At 38.6% G+C, this 15,291-nt stretch overlaps 1 protein-coding gene across 5 annotated transcripts in view; it reads right to left on the reverse strand.

The window, feature by feature from the left end:
* Nucleotides 1–15,291, reverse strand: part of LOC129279675 (acyl-coenzyme A thioesterase 9, mitochondrial-like) — a 30,459-nt gene that overhangs the window by 14,669 nt on the left and 499 nt on the right. The window contains exons 1-5 of one of the 5 annotated variants that reach the window (XM_064110821.1): nucleotides 14,560–14,672; nucleotides 14,171–14,285; nucleotides 11,930–12,222; nucleotides 6,054–6,181; nucleotides 621–666 (exon numbers count right to left, since the gene is read on the reverse strand). In XM_064110821.1, the coding sequence (XP_063966891.1) occupies nucleotides 621–666; nucleotides 6,054–6,181; nucleotides 11,930–11,949 (194 nt within the window). In that variant the 5' untranslated portion in view covers nucleotides 11,950–12,222; nucleotides 14,171–14,285; nucleotides 14,560–14,672. Of the gene's footprint in view, nucleotides 1–620; nucleotides 667–6,053; nucleotides 6,182–11,929; nucleotides 12,223–14,170; nucleotides 14,286–14,559; nucleotides 14,673–14,924; nucleotides 15,179–15,291 lie in introns of those variants that run through there. The other 4 variants (XM_064110822.1, XM_064110820.1, XM_064110823.1 and 1 more) reach the window with 4 other exon arrangements.

Below are 15,291 nucleotides of genomic sequence, written 5' to 3' on the forward strand. Positions count from 1 at the left end.
GCCATTTAGGAGACAAAATGTCCTTTCCAACCAACAATTACCACAGCACTAAGGCCCCCAGAACATATTGATCACGAGGCCGACTTATTCTTATGAATAATCATACACAATGCAATCAATCATAGAAATAAGCTCCATGATCAAACTGTATGCTACAAGGACCCAGGAAAGACAATTATCAACTAGGAGCCATCGTTCAACATTATGGAATGGGGCATCTAGCTCTGATAAGAAGGGACAAGTGAGCAAAATGAAATTGAAAATTTGTTTATTATAATTGAAATTAGGAATCATTACTTGGCAGAGGTGTCAGAGACAGAGTATTACTTTGAAAATGATAATCCCTTTCTTCTCTATCCCCAATTCTAGTGCCATTGTTAAATCAAAGGTTTCCAGTAAACACATGAACATGATAAAGACTTACAAAAATTCAAAATAGCCTTTGTAATTTGTTTTTCTAAATACCATACAGAGAAAGGCAAGTAAAAAAAATAAGCAAATTTATGACATTCTAGAAAAAAATTGATACATTGTGTAATATTTTTGCTCCTGAAAAATCAATTTAAAATCCTGACCTTCATTTATCAAATTTTCCAAGTAATGAATAACTCCGTACATACCTCCATTGCTTCTGGGCACCAGTGAATTCCACCATCCTCTTTCTCACTGAATAGAAGAAACAAGTACACAAAGCAAAATAATAATTAACGATCGTATAGAATGGTATTCTCAAAGCAACATTCAGGATATTTTAGGCCACTACTTCATAGAGCACCCATTCAACTCATTCATCAAGTATAAATAGTGTTATTTTTTGCTCTAAAGAAATGGTTGTGGATTTCCGAACGAGGAAAAGTCCAAATCCGGTAAATAACTCAATCCGCATAAACAATGAAGAGAGATCAAAGTAGTTTCAAACTCTAAATACCTAGGTATGACTATATATAACAAATTAACTTGGGCAAATCAAATCAATGATGTATCTAAGAAAGGAAACCAAAGGATTTTTTTCTTCGGAAGCTACTAAGCTTTAGAGTTGATAGGAAGATCATGAATTTGTTTTATAAATCAGTGATTGAAAGTGTGATGATTTTGGGGTGCTCTGTGTGGTATACCAGTGCTAGACTCCAAGATAAGAGGAATCTAACAGGAATAGTGAAACTAGCAGGTAAAATCCTGAAGACAGAATTTGACCTGATCTGTGAAGAAATAAGTCTAAAAAAGGCAATCGAAGTATCTAGAGATACAATGTAAATCACATCCTCTAAATATCAATTATGCTATGTTAAGAAGTGATAAACGATGGCGATCTCTCAAGGCAAATACCGCCCGAAATATCTTAATTTGTTTGTGCCCACTTCTGTCCGTCTCTTAAACTCAATGGCTTAAATAGATTTTTTCCGTCTCTCCCTCTTCCTTCCTTCTTTAGAACACTGCTATGACTTATTACATAAGTAGCCTAATATTATGTTTATTGTCATGTCCAAAATGTAGATTGCTTTGTTCATGTTACTTGTGTATAAATTTATATAATTTGTTGTCTGTATTATGTTTATGACATGTAAACAAGACGGATTTCCATTTATGGATAATGAATACTAACCCAATACTTTTTACTACTAAAATGTTGTCCGAAAATATTTCATAAGAAATGATAAGACAAAAGATGATCTGATTATACAACAGATTCTTTTGTAAATTAACTTTTCATTGTAAATTGAATAAGAACAATTATATCGAGCATTCCATAATATGGAGACTGTGGACTAAATTTATTGCTTGTTAAACCTGGGTTTGATCATCATAGGGGCTGCATTATAGACACTTTAATATACAGCAGGCAACAGCGCTGCTCAGTAACATTTCTGTGTACAAAGTCACATTACTTGTAGCCCTGGGGTATTGTTCTAAACTTCATAAAGGCCCTACAATTTTCCATTATTAGATGTTTACCTGACATTTCCATCTGTTTATGTTTAGGATTTGTATTTTACATTACAGGGCCCCCAAGTACAAGTGTATTTGAAGGAGAATGAAACTCTTGGAGCAAGTTAGCTTTTGTGAAAGCAGAAAAATCAAAGAATAAGATCAACAAAAGTTTGAGTAAAATAGGACTAGCAATAGAAGAGTTATGAGCATTTGAATGTCGAGATCACTAATGCTATGGAGATCCTCCCATTGGCAATGCGACCAAGATCTATGATGTCACAGATGAACAACTCTCCCCTTTTGGACACTGAAAATATACCCCAAAACATCTCTTTTTGCTCATTCTAATCATATGACAAACGATTCATCAATGATATAATGTTTTGAAACCTCTGTACTTGTCCCCTCATAAAGAGAACACCTCACCTTGTGATAGACTCTATAAAAGTGAGAATATAAGTGAAATAAGTACTAAAGTAATGAGGGAGTGTGACATCACAGATCTTGGTCGCATTGCCAATGGGAGGATCTACATGGCATTAGTGATCTCAATATTCAAATGCTCATAACTTTCTTATTATTCATTCAATCTTCCTCAAACTTTCAACAATATGTTTCTTTTATTTTTCTCTTTGATATGGATTCAGCTGGTTTCAAGGGTTTCATTCTCCTTTAACCACTGACAGGGTTACCTTATTTAAATAAATGAATAAATAAAATAATGAATGAATGAATGAATGAATGAATGAATAAATAAATAAATAAATAAATCAATCAATCAATCAATCCATCAATCAATCAAAATTTCATGTTTTGGCAACGTTCTGTGAACAAAACTGAACCAAACAAATTCTTCTTTTTTTAAGTAAAGCACAAAGGAAACTTAGTGCGCTGTATGTGCAAAAAAAAAAAACGGTAGCACTAGCAGTTGTCATCATTCAACTCATGACAAAATAATAAAATCATGATGACATTGTATGACACAAGTCATAACAGCATAATGGTAATTTGAATGTGCAAAGAGATTTCCTGCACAACTTTGGACACTGCTTGAGACTTGGAGCAATACAATATAGGGATTTACTTTGTCGAAGCATATCTGTGAAAATGGCTCTGACATCTGTTATTTATATCTGAACAATACAATAGTCCCGGGTACTTTTCATTGTTGTCAGTCCCCAAAACATGATATATGTTATCACAAGTAGATATGAACTAATTTCCAGGCATTTAAGAAAATGCATCCAAATAAATCTCACTTCGCAAGACTTCTAATCTAAATGTTTTGGAGAATAAAAACAGTTCTTTCTGGGCAATGCAATGCATTGTATGGACTTAGAACTTGTTTATCAATATTGTGGAAAGCAAAGAGTGAAAAAAAAAAATTTTAAGTTTCGAAATAAACCAATGTCACAATTTACCTTTAATAACAGTTTAAAGATAAAAATAACTTCCAATTGCTCTACAAAATATGGAGACATGAACAGAGGAGCAGAATCCTAATATATGAGTGTGTACAACATACACATACTAGTTCTACCAAACACTGAGGTGCATGTTGTAACCCGCACCCGTTGCGGTACGGGTTAACCTGCCGGTATGCCCCCGATCGCGGGTTGCGGGCCGGGCCGAGTTCATTCTCAAACCCGCAGACCGTCATGCGAAAAAAAGGGAGAAGTAACGACGCATAATAAAAACATTAACAATGAAAATTTAGTTAGGATCATGTGCTTCTTACGTGGCGGATTCTATTAGAGACGTAGATATTTCCTTTTAAAAAAATGCTGGCGTATTTTTGTCTTGTGAACAGTGAACAGGACTGAGACAGTTCGACATAAATACATCAGTTGCTCTTTCGAAGAAGGAGCGCGCGCCAGTGCAGCGCAGCACAGTCTAGTCAAAAGCAATCGCATAGGCCAATGAAACTCGATGTCGAGTTTCCCGTCCCATTTTTTCCAGCTCATAATGAGGATTTCATTATTCATTATTTTCCTGAAGATGAAAGTTTGACCTTTTGTAACCTTTGAACGCACTTTTATTCTGTGGAACTGTCTTGAAGCCAGGGAGCAAATCAATCATTTTTTTTCGGGGGTTTTCGGCCATTTTCATTTTTTTGGTAATATTTCAGGGTCTCCATTTCTACCGTTTTGGAGGCTACTTTTTTCATTTCAGGGGCTCTTTTCAAATGCTACGTTTTTGTATTTTGAGGAATCCCTGTTCACTTATTAAATTAATTATTACTTATTGTTTAATATTGCATGATTTTAAAGTTATTTTTTTCATGCTTTGAATCTTGGATGTGGGTGTGTTTGTGTGGGTGTGACTATGAGTTGAACTTGGATATAAATGAATTCAATATCTAATTTCTACTCCATCTAATTCCAGTACTTGGCCATGTAATAAAGGCCCACATACCCTAACTTTTCCTGATGTTCTTTGAAAACGCAGATCTCCACGAAAATTGCATTTCTCTATGGGGGAGTCTAAATTTGGTGAGAATGAACTCATTAATAACTTAAATATACATGACAATGAAGAAATCATCTAACTTTATTGGCAGTTTTGAATAATATTCCCGAAATATAAACTCTGTCTGAAACATAAAATCACCATCATTGAGGCCTTTACAGAGCGAATTGTCCCCCAGAGCTCTGGCAGAGAGACAGAGCTCAGACTGGCTAGCTAGTACAAGCGCCAATGCGTACGTGCGTGAGCCTCCCGTCGGCCTTGTAAAACAGATTGAGTTTTGTTTGATGATTTTTTTGTCTGATATGCCGTATGACAACTCACCAATGCGAGGTTACTAGACTATGGGATTTATTGAGGTAGCTCGACCAAACCTCGAGCGATGTTCGTGCAGGCTCCACTCCACTTCACTACCGCTACATCGGGTAGGTAGAGCGTAGTGTAGCAGAAGTGAAGTTGAGTGGAGCCTGCTCGAACATCGCTCGAGGTGTGGTTGAGCATGCAGTGTCATTCCATTCACAAGAAAAAAACAAGAAAAGAATTACAGGTATTTACATGATATACAAGTAATTGTGACTGAAAAGCTTATATTAATGTTTTATATCAGTTCTGAATCTAGATCTATGTCAAAATAGTAAAATAATGAATTATTTTCAGAATTTGATTTTTAAACGCGGTCCAAATTTCATAACGCGGGGGGCGACGGGAAACTGAACATCGAATTTGCTGGGCAGCCTGGGCTACATGTAGCTAGCGCGCGCTGAGCTGCGGCTCCGATCCGAGGAGTTAATTGCGCAATGCTTTCGATTACGAGATCAGAGCCGACCCATTTCGGGTACAAAGTAACCCAAAAAAACATTTTCTCTCCGGAATAAAAGGCGAATTTGCAAGTTGTAAGTAAATTCACTCTAGGCTAGGTTAGTAGTTGGCATATATTTTCGTGTTTTGAGCCTGTATAGTGTGGGGATTGCAGAAATAATTTTCATTTTTCAAAGATAAATTTACTTGCGGGTTAAAACCCGACGGGTCAGCGGGTCCCGCTTGCAAATTATTGGATTATACGGGACGGTACGGTTCGGGTTTTCACTTGCGGGTTACAACATTAGGTGCAGGCATTTATTTAGTAGATAATGATTTTTAGTGTTCACACAAACTCAGGTTGTTTTGTTCTCACAAGAATTTTGCGATGCAAATGACAGTGATATTCTATTTTCATGGTCAGTCCATATTGTTGTAAGCTTCATGGTTTGCAAAAATTTGCAATTGTTTTCAGATCTTCAAATGGTAATCTTCAAAATTTAGGCAATTATCATATCATGAAGCTATTAGCATGTAATCCTAATCAAAATACTCATCTTATCCACTGTAACCAAATATAATCAACACTAATCTGCAACATAATCTTAATTCCTGAAAATATTCAAATTCCAATCCATATCCTGATTCTTACTAAGGACTGTACTTTTTATTAATCACTCTAATCCAAAACCAAGAACTTTGGTTGATCATAACTTTGTTATGATCAACTTTGTTATGATCAACTCCTGAAATCTAGTTAAACTTGTTAGGAAAAAGCCTACAGAATTAAGATAATTCAGTATTTATTGGATTCCGTCTTGAATGAATGCATCATCTGTAGAACCCTGTCTTTCACTCACTCTGCTTGACTGTAAGAATCTCTCCTTCTGTTTTGCTGAAGTTGATGATGCATCGTTGCGTCTGTCTCCAAGACTTTGTCAAACTGAGGAGTGTTTGATTGCTAGGCAACCTATAAAATATTCCTTGCCTGCAAAAAGAAAGCAAAGGATGAGAGTAAACAATAAAGTGTCATTTTGAGAGGCATTTTCTCAAAGCCAAAATAAGCCTAACTAATTTTGGACATCTGAGTGAATGCTCATCTAAAAAGATCATGTTGAATATAATCCTGGCTAGTGTTATGTGATGATACGACCTATCTCGCATATTGAATAATATACCAGTTCGCTTGATCAATACTTCTACAGGAAGTGTAACAGGAAACTATATGTTTACCAATTCCAACTTTCTTTAGGAGGTACATTCATTCTTCTTCCAACTAAATTTCTGACGCACACATGTTTTTTTTTCTTAGTCACTACATTCCTGCTTCTCACTAAAAGGTCCACTACCCCCCCCCCCCCCCCCATTCAGAGTAAAGTTATGACGTACAGATTGTTTTGGTCAAGCATCCAAGGTTGACCAGCACCTGTTAGGCTGTGGACAGTCTTCGCTAGAATATTTTAGAAATACTTTACTTTTAGAAATGTACGTCCACATAGTGGACTGGTACGAGATGACGTCATTTTTTGGCCTGCCATATGCATCAGGTCCTCACACACGTCCACTATCAGAATCGAGAACCTCGCCACATCCATTTTGCGGTTCTCCTAAATCATAGTGGACGTGTACGTGAGTGACGTCATTTTGACCGTTCAAGCCCAGCATGAAGATCAACCTTTCCCTTTTAAAACACAGTTTTCAGTGACTTTTCACAAAATTAATGTAAGTTGTACGATGCACTATGTTTATCATATTTGAAATTGCTTTCTGATCTCCAAAATATACATCGATATATCCTAACTCGCGTAAAAAGGAATCAAAGTATTAAAAGTGAAAGGGCACATGTGCACAGGTTGCACCTTCGCATCACCCGACCGGGTCGCCAAGCGATGGTGCGCCAGATCTTCCGGGTCGGGCAGCGTGTCATGACCCGCTGGTTATCGCGCTGTTTCATGTGGACGTACGTACACGTACAAGTCGAGTGAAATCTAAAGTATTCGCATCTCTAGTGAACAAGGGCAGACGACGACGTTGACTCGAACGATCAGATGACTGCTACGTCGTTCACGTTCACTGCTCCTAAAACTCTCTATTATAAAAGGGGTTCACTTGTGAACCCAAGTCAAATTACAGTTTTAGATTGGCTCCAGATTGCAAATATATTAGAGATCGAGTTTAGAGCTCGACAGAAGAGTTTACATTTTATACTACATCAGTTTGCAAAGTTTATATTATATTCATCTTCAGAGTGTAGTCACCATCAGACTTACTCATGTATTTGTCATCATCATCAACTTATGTATAATCTTCAATAAATGTATATATGAACTGTACAGGCTTTGTATTGCTTCGTTTCATTTATGCTGGTTGAAAATAAAAAAACATTAGATCCAACGACAACATAACACTGGAATATGTACTTGTCATCTGTAATTCCTTGTTCCTGAATGAAAGTCAAAGGTGTTAACAATGACACAGAGTTGTCCTTCAGCTTAAAGGGGATGTTCACCCTGACAAAGATTGTTGTAAAAAGGCAGAAAAATAATAAAAATTAAAAAGTTGAAGGTTTGAGGAAAATCCATCAAATATTCATAAAGTTATTAGAATGTCAAATTTTTGTGATGTCATAAACGAGCAGCTGCCCCACATGTCATACATGAAATCCATAAATTTCATTCTTTAATGGTTTGAGACGACTTATTTTTTATTTTCTGTTTAGGAGCACATGTGAAATGATTTTTTTAATAGGTCTATACTGAAGGTACAATTAATATCATTTTCAATTTTCTGAGACTGATCTGAGAGAAAATGACTTTTCACCTTTTTGTTGTTGTTGTTGTTCGTTTTGGGCCTGTTTCACGCCCTAGTAGTCTCCTCGGTAGACACTTAGTGTTGAGAACTCAAAGGTAGAAAAACTGCTAGGTAATTGTTTTGTTGGCTAGTTTGGCTAGATGTTAGCGCTGGTGGATGAGACAAATGCTACCACCGATGCTCTAATAATAGATTGCATTTGCTTGGTCATTGCAGGGTTGAAGGCCAGGAGGGTGACCACCGAGATCTCTCTGAGATGGTATGGAGTGTTAGTTTTGCTGTATCCTATCTCTATGGTCTGTATCATCTTCAGTCTACTGGACTCATAGAGTGAACAGTGGAGAAGGACATGCTCTATAGTTTCCCTGTCTCTGTTGCAACTGCAGTTAGGTGAAGGGTGGTTGTGAGGGAAAATTCTGTGCATATTGTCATTGAGTTTGGTATGTCCTGTGAGCATCCTCATCAGCTTCACTTCTGTGGATCTTGGAAGAGAGCTGTGTGCATTCTTCCTGGCAACTGTGGGCTGGAGTTGGTATGTCCATCTTCCTTTTGTAGATCTGTCCCATCGTCGTTGCCAGATCTTCTCAGTGTTCTTACGGATAGTCTTGGCACTTTCCTTGTGCAGAGTAATTGCAGAAGCTAATGATGATGAGCTCGCAGCTTCCAAAGCAGCATCCTTGGCTAGTTGGTCAGCAAGTTCATTTCCCATGATATTTGCATGCCCAGCGATCCACGTGATGGTGACAGTAGTGCCTCTACTTCTTAGAAGAGTGATGTTTTTATTAGTGCGAGACACAACCTCTGGGAACGATGAAGAGTGGAGAGAACTGGTCATGGCCATGACAGCACTTTGACAGTCAGTGAGAATGTGCACTACCTGATCGACTAGGGCTGGTTTCTTCAGGGTGACATGTTCCACAGCTGTTTCTATGGCGACCATTTCAGCATGAAAGCTACTCGAATTTCTAGCAACAGGCTTGCCGATGCAGGTTGGTATGCAGTTCAGTCCTGTCCAGTAGATGACAATGCCTGCTCCGCAAGGACCTGGGTTCGACAATGCAGACCCATCTGTGAAGATGATAGTATCGGTATTGAGACTTAGAATGAAATCAGTCGCCAACTTCAGAGCCTGGTCCTTCTGCTCACTACTTCTGTCTCTACTATTTCCAAGGTTTCTCCACTCAATGCGAACCTCTTCCATTCTGCACGAGAGGATGTCAGACATATCTTCGATAGGTTGGGAGCCAGGATCGTTTACCTGTAGGCTGACATTCAGATCTTTAAGGGCCCTGGTCATCAAGCAGAGAGGGGTGCTTCTGGGTCCACGTGAGAATGCTGGATCACCCAAGAGACTTTGGACTAATACCCTGAAGTTATTTGTTTCTTCCTTACTAAGAATGTACTGGCACAAGGTTCTCGCAAGTATTTCACGTAGTCTTATGTCAAGAGGAAGAGTGTGAGACATTACTTCCACAGCATCAGAAGAGCAGTGAACAAAGGTCCCTGTGGCCATTCGAAGCGCAAGATTTTGAACTCTTTCCAGCGCCGAGATGGACCTGACTGTACACCATACAGGGTAGGCAAACTCCAGGTGCGGTCGAATACATGCCGAGTACAATAGAAGCATGAGTTCCATGCTGGCACCAGCAGTGTGTGATGTTAATGCAGAGATCTTGCAAAGTGCTCTCATGGCCTTTGAAGCTGCTGTTTCAACCCGACTACTGAAACGCAGATTCTCGTCCAAGATGACACCTAGACATCTGCACTCATTTACTTGGGTGAGGCGATGGCTGCCCATGTGTACTGCAATGTCCTTGTGACCTCTTTTACTGAAGCACATGACATTAGTCTTTGAGGTGTTGACCGAGAAACGCCAGGTATTGCACCACTTTTCTAGCTGTTGCAACTTGACTTCCAGATTCGCAACCGCAGTATGCAGGCAGTTGCTTGTCTCCCATAGGGTGATATCATCAGCATACTTGATGTGATTGCCTAGATGTGGAGAAACATCATTGATTGCAATGATGAAAAGGATCGGAGCAATGATCGAACCCTGAGGAACGCCTACACTTGTCTCTTGCCAATCTGTTCTGACAGTGTTAACAAGGCATCTGCAGTATCTGTCTCTGAAAAAACTGGAGATAGACAACAACAGTCTCCCAGAGATACCGGCTTTGGCCAGTTTATAGAGGACTGCTTCTCTCCATACGTTGTCGAAGGCACCTTCAAGGTCGATCAGAACAGCAGCAGTGTCGTGGTTGTGTTTGAAACCACTCAGTATAGGGAGAGTCATACTGAGCAAAGCTTGAGTGATGTCGCGTCCCTGTAGGTATGCAAACTGTTCAGGTTCAAAGAAGGCCTGTTCATGTAGGGCTGCCAACAGTCTTCTGGTAATGACCCTTTCATATAGTTTGCCAACAACAGAGGTAAGTCCTAGTGGGCGATAGGATTTCTCAGTATGGTACGACTCTTTGCCTGGTTTTGGTATGAATATTTTGTTTTCTCTTTTCCAGATCTTGGGTATCTTCCCCGTCTTCCAGCAAAGCTGAAACAGTTGAAGGAGATAGCGTTTCATTGACAATCCGGCAAACTTGATTAACTTAGGATGAATTTCGTCAGGTCCTGGGCTACTGTTTGACTTCATTAGTGACAGAGCGACAGCAATCTCAGCAGATGTCAGGTCTGAGTTGTAATTCTTCGCTGAGGTACTTGTGTCAGTAACCAAGGCAGTGGATTCATGTTCTATTGTATTCTGAACAGAATTATTAAACTATTAAATTATTATTGAACCATATATCATCAAATCTGCCTGGGGTGATGGTTTTCATGATGAACTTTCTTCAGTCGCTCAGCTATATCTACATCATTGAAATCGTAGTCGTCATCGTCTCTTTCAAGGGGCTGGACAGGAGCAGAGGTACCTCCATTCAGTAATTTGTTGATAGTTCTCCATGGGTTCTCACAATTCTCTTTTAGTTGCTCGCATTTCTCAAGCTGCCACTCTTGAAAGGCCTTCTTGTACTCCACCATGAACTCTGATACATTTCCTTGATGGATAGTAAAGTTGTTAGGTGTTCTCCTTCTCTTGTACGTCTTCTTGGAGAGCTTGCAAAGCTTGAGGAGCTCAGACATTTTAGAATTCCAGAAAGGCTTGCTATGTCTACATATCCTTTTTCGAGGAATCTTTTCAGCTGCCAGGGTTTGTATGGTATCTGTGAAATCTTTGCAAGCTTGGTCAGGATCTGTCATCTCTGTCAGTGATCTTCCCAGATCCTCAAGTTTATTTGACACTGCATCTTCCCATGACCTTTTAAAAAAATTTTAATTACCATACGATATGTAGGAAAGCTGCTCGCAAATGACGTCACAAACCAGATAATAACAATTCTAATCAATTTTTATTCTGATGGATTTTCCTAAAACCTTCGCCAAGATTTTTATAATTATTTTTTCTGCTATTTTTACAATGAACTTTTCAGGGTGAACTTCCCTAAGCCAGGCCTTGTCTAGACTTAGTCTTAGAAAAATTAATCTGAGACTGAGACTGAGTTTAAGATGCAGATGTAACGTTTAGCGTTTTCAGACATCCATAACATCGTACTTACACATATGTTTAACTAAAACACATGTTAAGGCCAAACATTAATCATAGCATCATTCATAATTACATTCGCAACGTTTGTTAAACAAATTGTTACCGTTACGGGCGTTAGTATACTAACTAACCTCGCAATACGTGCGAGTGCCGCGACACTCCAAAATATGGAAAAGGAAACACAATTTTAAACGTATGGGACTGGGCTTCCCAGCGGGCATAACATGATTTATACTATTTTTCTGGGCTTAATTTGAATGCAAACTACTGCAAATACATCAAAATGCATCAAAAGTTTTGCAGATACAAATAATCATCGAAATTACTTACCATAATCGAGTAACAGACATTTTATCCGGTCATTCGCCAGTCGCTTCGTTAGCACATCAATCATGAAAGTCAAGAGCGTCTGCTATACGGTAACGGTATACGACTTGTCCTGTCTACTCTTAACCCTGGATGGTTATTTATTATGGATACTATTGCCTTCATAGGGCTGATCTCCGAAAGCAGCGGAGGGAGAAAACCAGGAAGGAAGGTAAAGCACCCGTTCACACCACGGAAATACGTACACCAGTTGGTTTTAATCCGGGTTGCGTTTCTCGATGATCATGAAAGATGAGCTAGAGAAAGGTGGTGAAGCCAACTAGAATACATTTTAAAAGGTCAGAGGCACTAGCGTACCTACGGGGGGGGGGGGGGCAGGGGGGGCACTCTGCCCCCCTGACGAGTCACAACCCATGCAAAAACGTATCTTTGCCCTCCCTGACGGGCTTGAAAAACCTTTTTTGCCCCTCTGACGAGCTTTAAGTCCTTCAATGCCCCCTGACTTGAAGACCTTTTTTTTTTTTTTTTTTTTTTTTTTTTTGCTTGTTAAATTTTTGGGCGGACGGTTTTGCCCCCCCCTGTGGAAAATCCTAGGTATGCCACTGGTCAGAGGCCTTTTAATACAGAAATCATGTACAATAAAAACAATAGAGGGCCGAGTATTGAACCCTGCGAAATTCCGCATTTTGCAATATTAAGATAAAACTTATCACTACATTGTTTGCGATTACCTAAATAACTTTTGAAAAGATCCAATGTGATTCCTTTAATTCCATAAGAGTTTAGTTTTTTCTAATAAAATAAAATGGTCGATCTTACCGAAAGCTCAGCTGAGATCTATAAACAAGCAATCATAATTTCTTCATCATCTATTGCATGCACGAGTAACTTTCTGAATAAAATTTACCAATAAAGCAGATGTGGAATATCCTGGCTAAAACCATATCATTAGTAGGGTTCAATACATTGCACTTTATGATAAAATTTAACAATCGGTTATAGATAGATACATTTTTCTAATATTTTAGAAAAGATAGCTTGTATACTGCATGAGATAGGTCGATAATTAGACATAATTTCAGAAGGACCCTTTTTTTATGAACTGGAATAACTTTTGCAATCTGTAGTTGACATGGAAATGATCCCAATTCAAAACACTTATTAAATAATGCACTTAATGGCTCACTGCTGATCAAAATAGTTTTTTTTTAATGACCGACATTTCTATACTATATATACCATTATAGCTTGGACTTGTATTTAACAATAACAATATTAATTATTTCAGTGCTTGAAATAGGTCTGAAATATGCAGTTTGATTATTAATAGACAAATATGATTTAAAGTCATGGCCAGAACAAGAAGAAAAGGAACAATTTATATCATAATATATCCCTCTTAATTGTTAGGGACGTATAATTTTATTATTTTGTACACTCTTGATAAGCACATTTTGATAAGGGAATTGTGATGTTCTTGCACACAGGTGAATGCGACTATATATTATAGTCTTTCTGGTGATAGGCCTATACCAGGGGCCGCGGAACGGTTTTCAAAGTGGGGGGGGGGGGGCTGACCATGCAAAAATCACAATCATATGGTAATTTTTACGTTTTTGTACACGGTTTTGGAAAAAAGTGGGGGGCTGAAGCCCCCCCCCCCCCCCCGCTCCGCGGCCCCTGTATACGTCTATGTATTTCTTTTAAATGTTTATATGTTTTTGTTCATCTTGATTTTTCGGATGATCTGCAGAATAACCGATCTAATAATTGTTCATTAAAAAATATTTGAAATTAACAAATGAAAAAAAATCAACTCGACAAATTTCCCAAAACCCCACCTTATTTTTTAGAGTGGTCACAAAATTCGAGCGGAGTTGACCTTCCTTAGCTAGATAGAGCAACACGTTTGTGTGTTGCTGCCCTCTACGTTCGTTTGTCTACGTCTATTACAACGAACGTAGAGGGCAGCAACACACAAGCGTGTTGCTCTAAGGAAGGTCAACTCAATACGCGCATGCAGCTGAGGTACGCGCATATTTTATCATTTATGCCAACGAAATCATACGCCGATCCAATACAACAACAAATTAGTAGCGATCACGAAAACAATATGAAAGAATATGACTACAACGATATCAAAGATAACATTAAAAAATTATGTTGGAGAATATACGTACATTTGAAAACATACGTTGATATTTAAAACTTTACAAATATAAGTTTTAGAAACTAAATCATTACCAAATCGGTGATTGTTGTTATCAGCGATTTCACCAGACGGCTGTATTAAGGCGACCGCACACCTTACGATTGGTCTGCGACCCGATTTCAGAATGAAATGTAGTAGAATTTGATGCTAACATTGAGATTTGGAATATCTTACTGTGTAATGTTCTAAATCATCGTACGAATACCTATGTTCAAATCTGTGACTATGCTATCATCCTTCTTAGAATAAAAGCGAATTTAATATCTAGTCGTAATGACGTCATAGCAGTCGTACGATTGGCTACGATTTGAAACTAATTTGGCCTTTACTCAGAAATAAAGGCTTGCAATCTTTCAAAATGGTTATATTAGTATTCTTTCAATTAATTTAAACCTCAAATTAAATGATATGTTCCATTCACATTTTCAGAAAATGAGCAAAATGCGATTTGTTCCAAAATCGGATCGCGGACAGTCGTAAGGTGTGCGGTGGCCTTTAGGTGATTTGCGTCGAGACGATTTTGTGACCACTCGCAAAGCATTTCGGGATTGAATATGACCACCTTATTTTCTCTGAGCTCTTCGCTGAATCCATCATCACAGTGCAGCTGCAGCGCAGCGCGCAGCCAATGCAATGCATCCGATGCGTGGGTTGTTGTTTTTCGACGTCCATGCCATGGTCTCGGACTCGGAGTTGAAATTTAGACCCGGATTTCGGGGATACAGCGCCTTTATTTCAGATTTATAGACTTAAAAGTCAAATGACAATTAAAATTTGAAATCTAACCTTGAACAATCATCGTTGATTAACATCAGCCCTGAAGCCATTACACTTCAAATCAGGCCAGGCAAATTAGACGTCATTGTCTATGTTGCTAGAAGATCTATGACGAGTCGCCTGAAGCCCCAGCGCATCATCAACGTCACTATAGCTAGCTGCGCGACCGGCCCAGACTCGGCGCACCCAGGCCGGAAAAATGACCTCGATTATTACGGTGGTTGTCTATGCATTTATTAGTGGTGCAGCGAAATTCAGCAGAAGAAAATAACAGATTAGGGGTATCCTCGTCATAGACTTAATATTCCAAAATGAGGAAAAATGTCAAAATCATGATTATTGAAGCTAAATATTTTCTTTAAAAATAAGAATAATA

This window comes from Lytechinus pictus, chromosome 16 (genome assembly GCF_037042905.1).
Source record: "Lytechinus pictus isolate F3 Inbred chromosome 16, Lp3.0, whole genome shotgun sequence".
NCBI classification, from domain to species: Eukaryota; Metazoa; Echinodermata; class Echinoidea; order Temnopleuroida; family Toxopneustidae; genus Lytechinus; species Lytechinus pictus.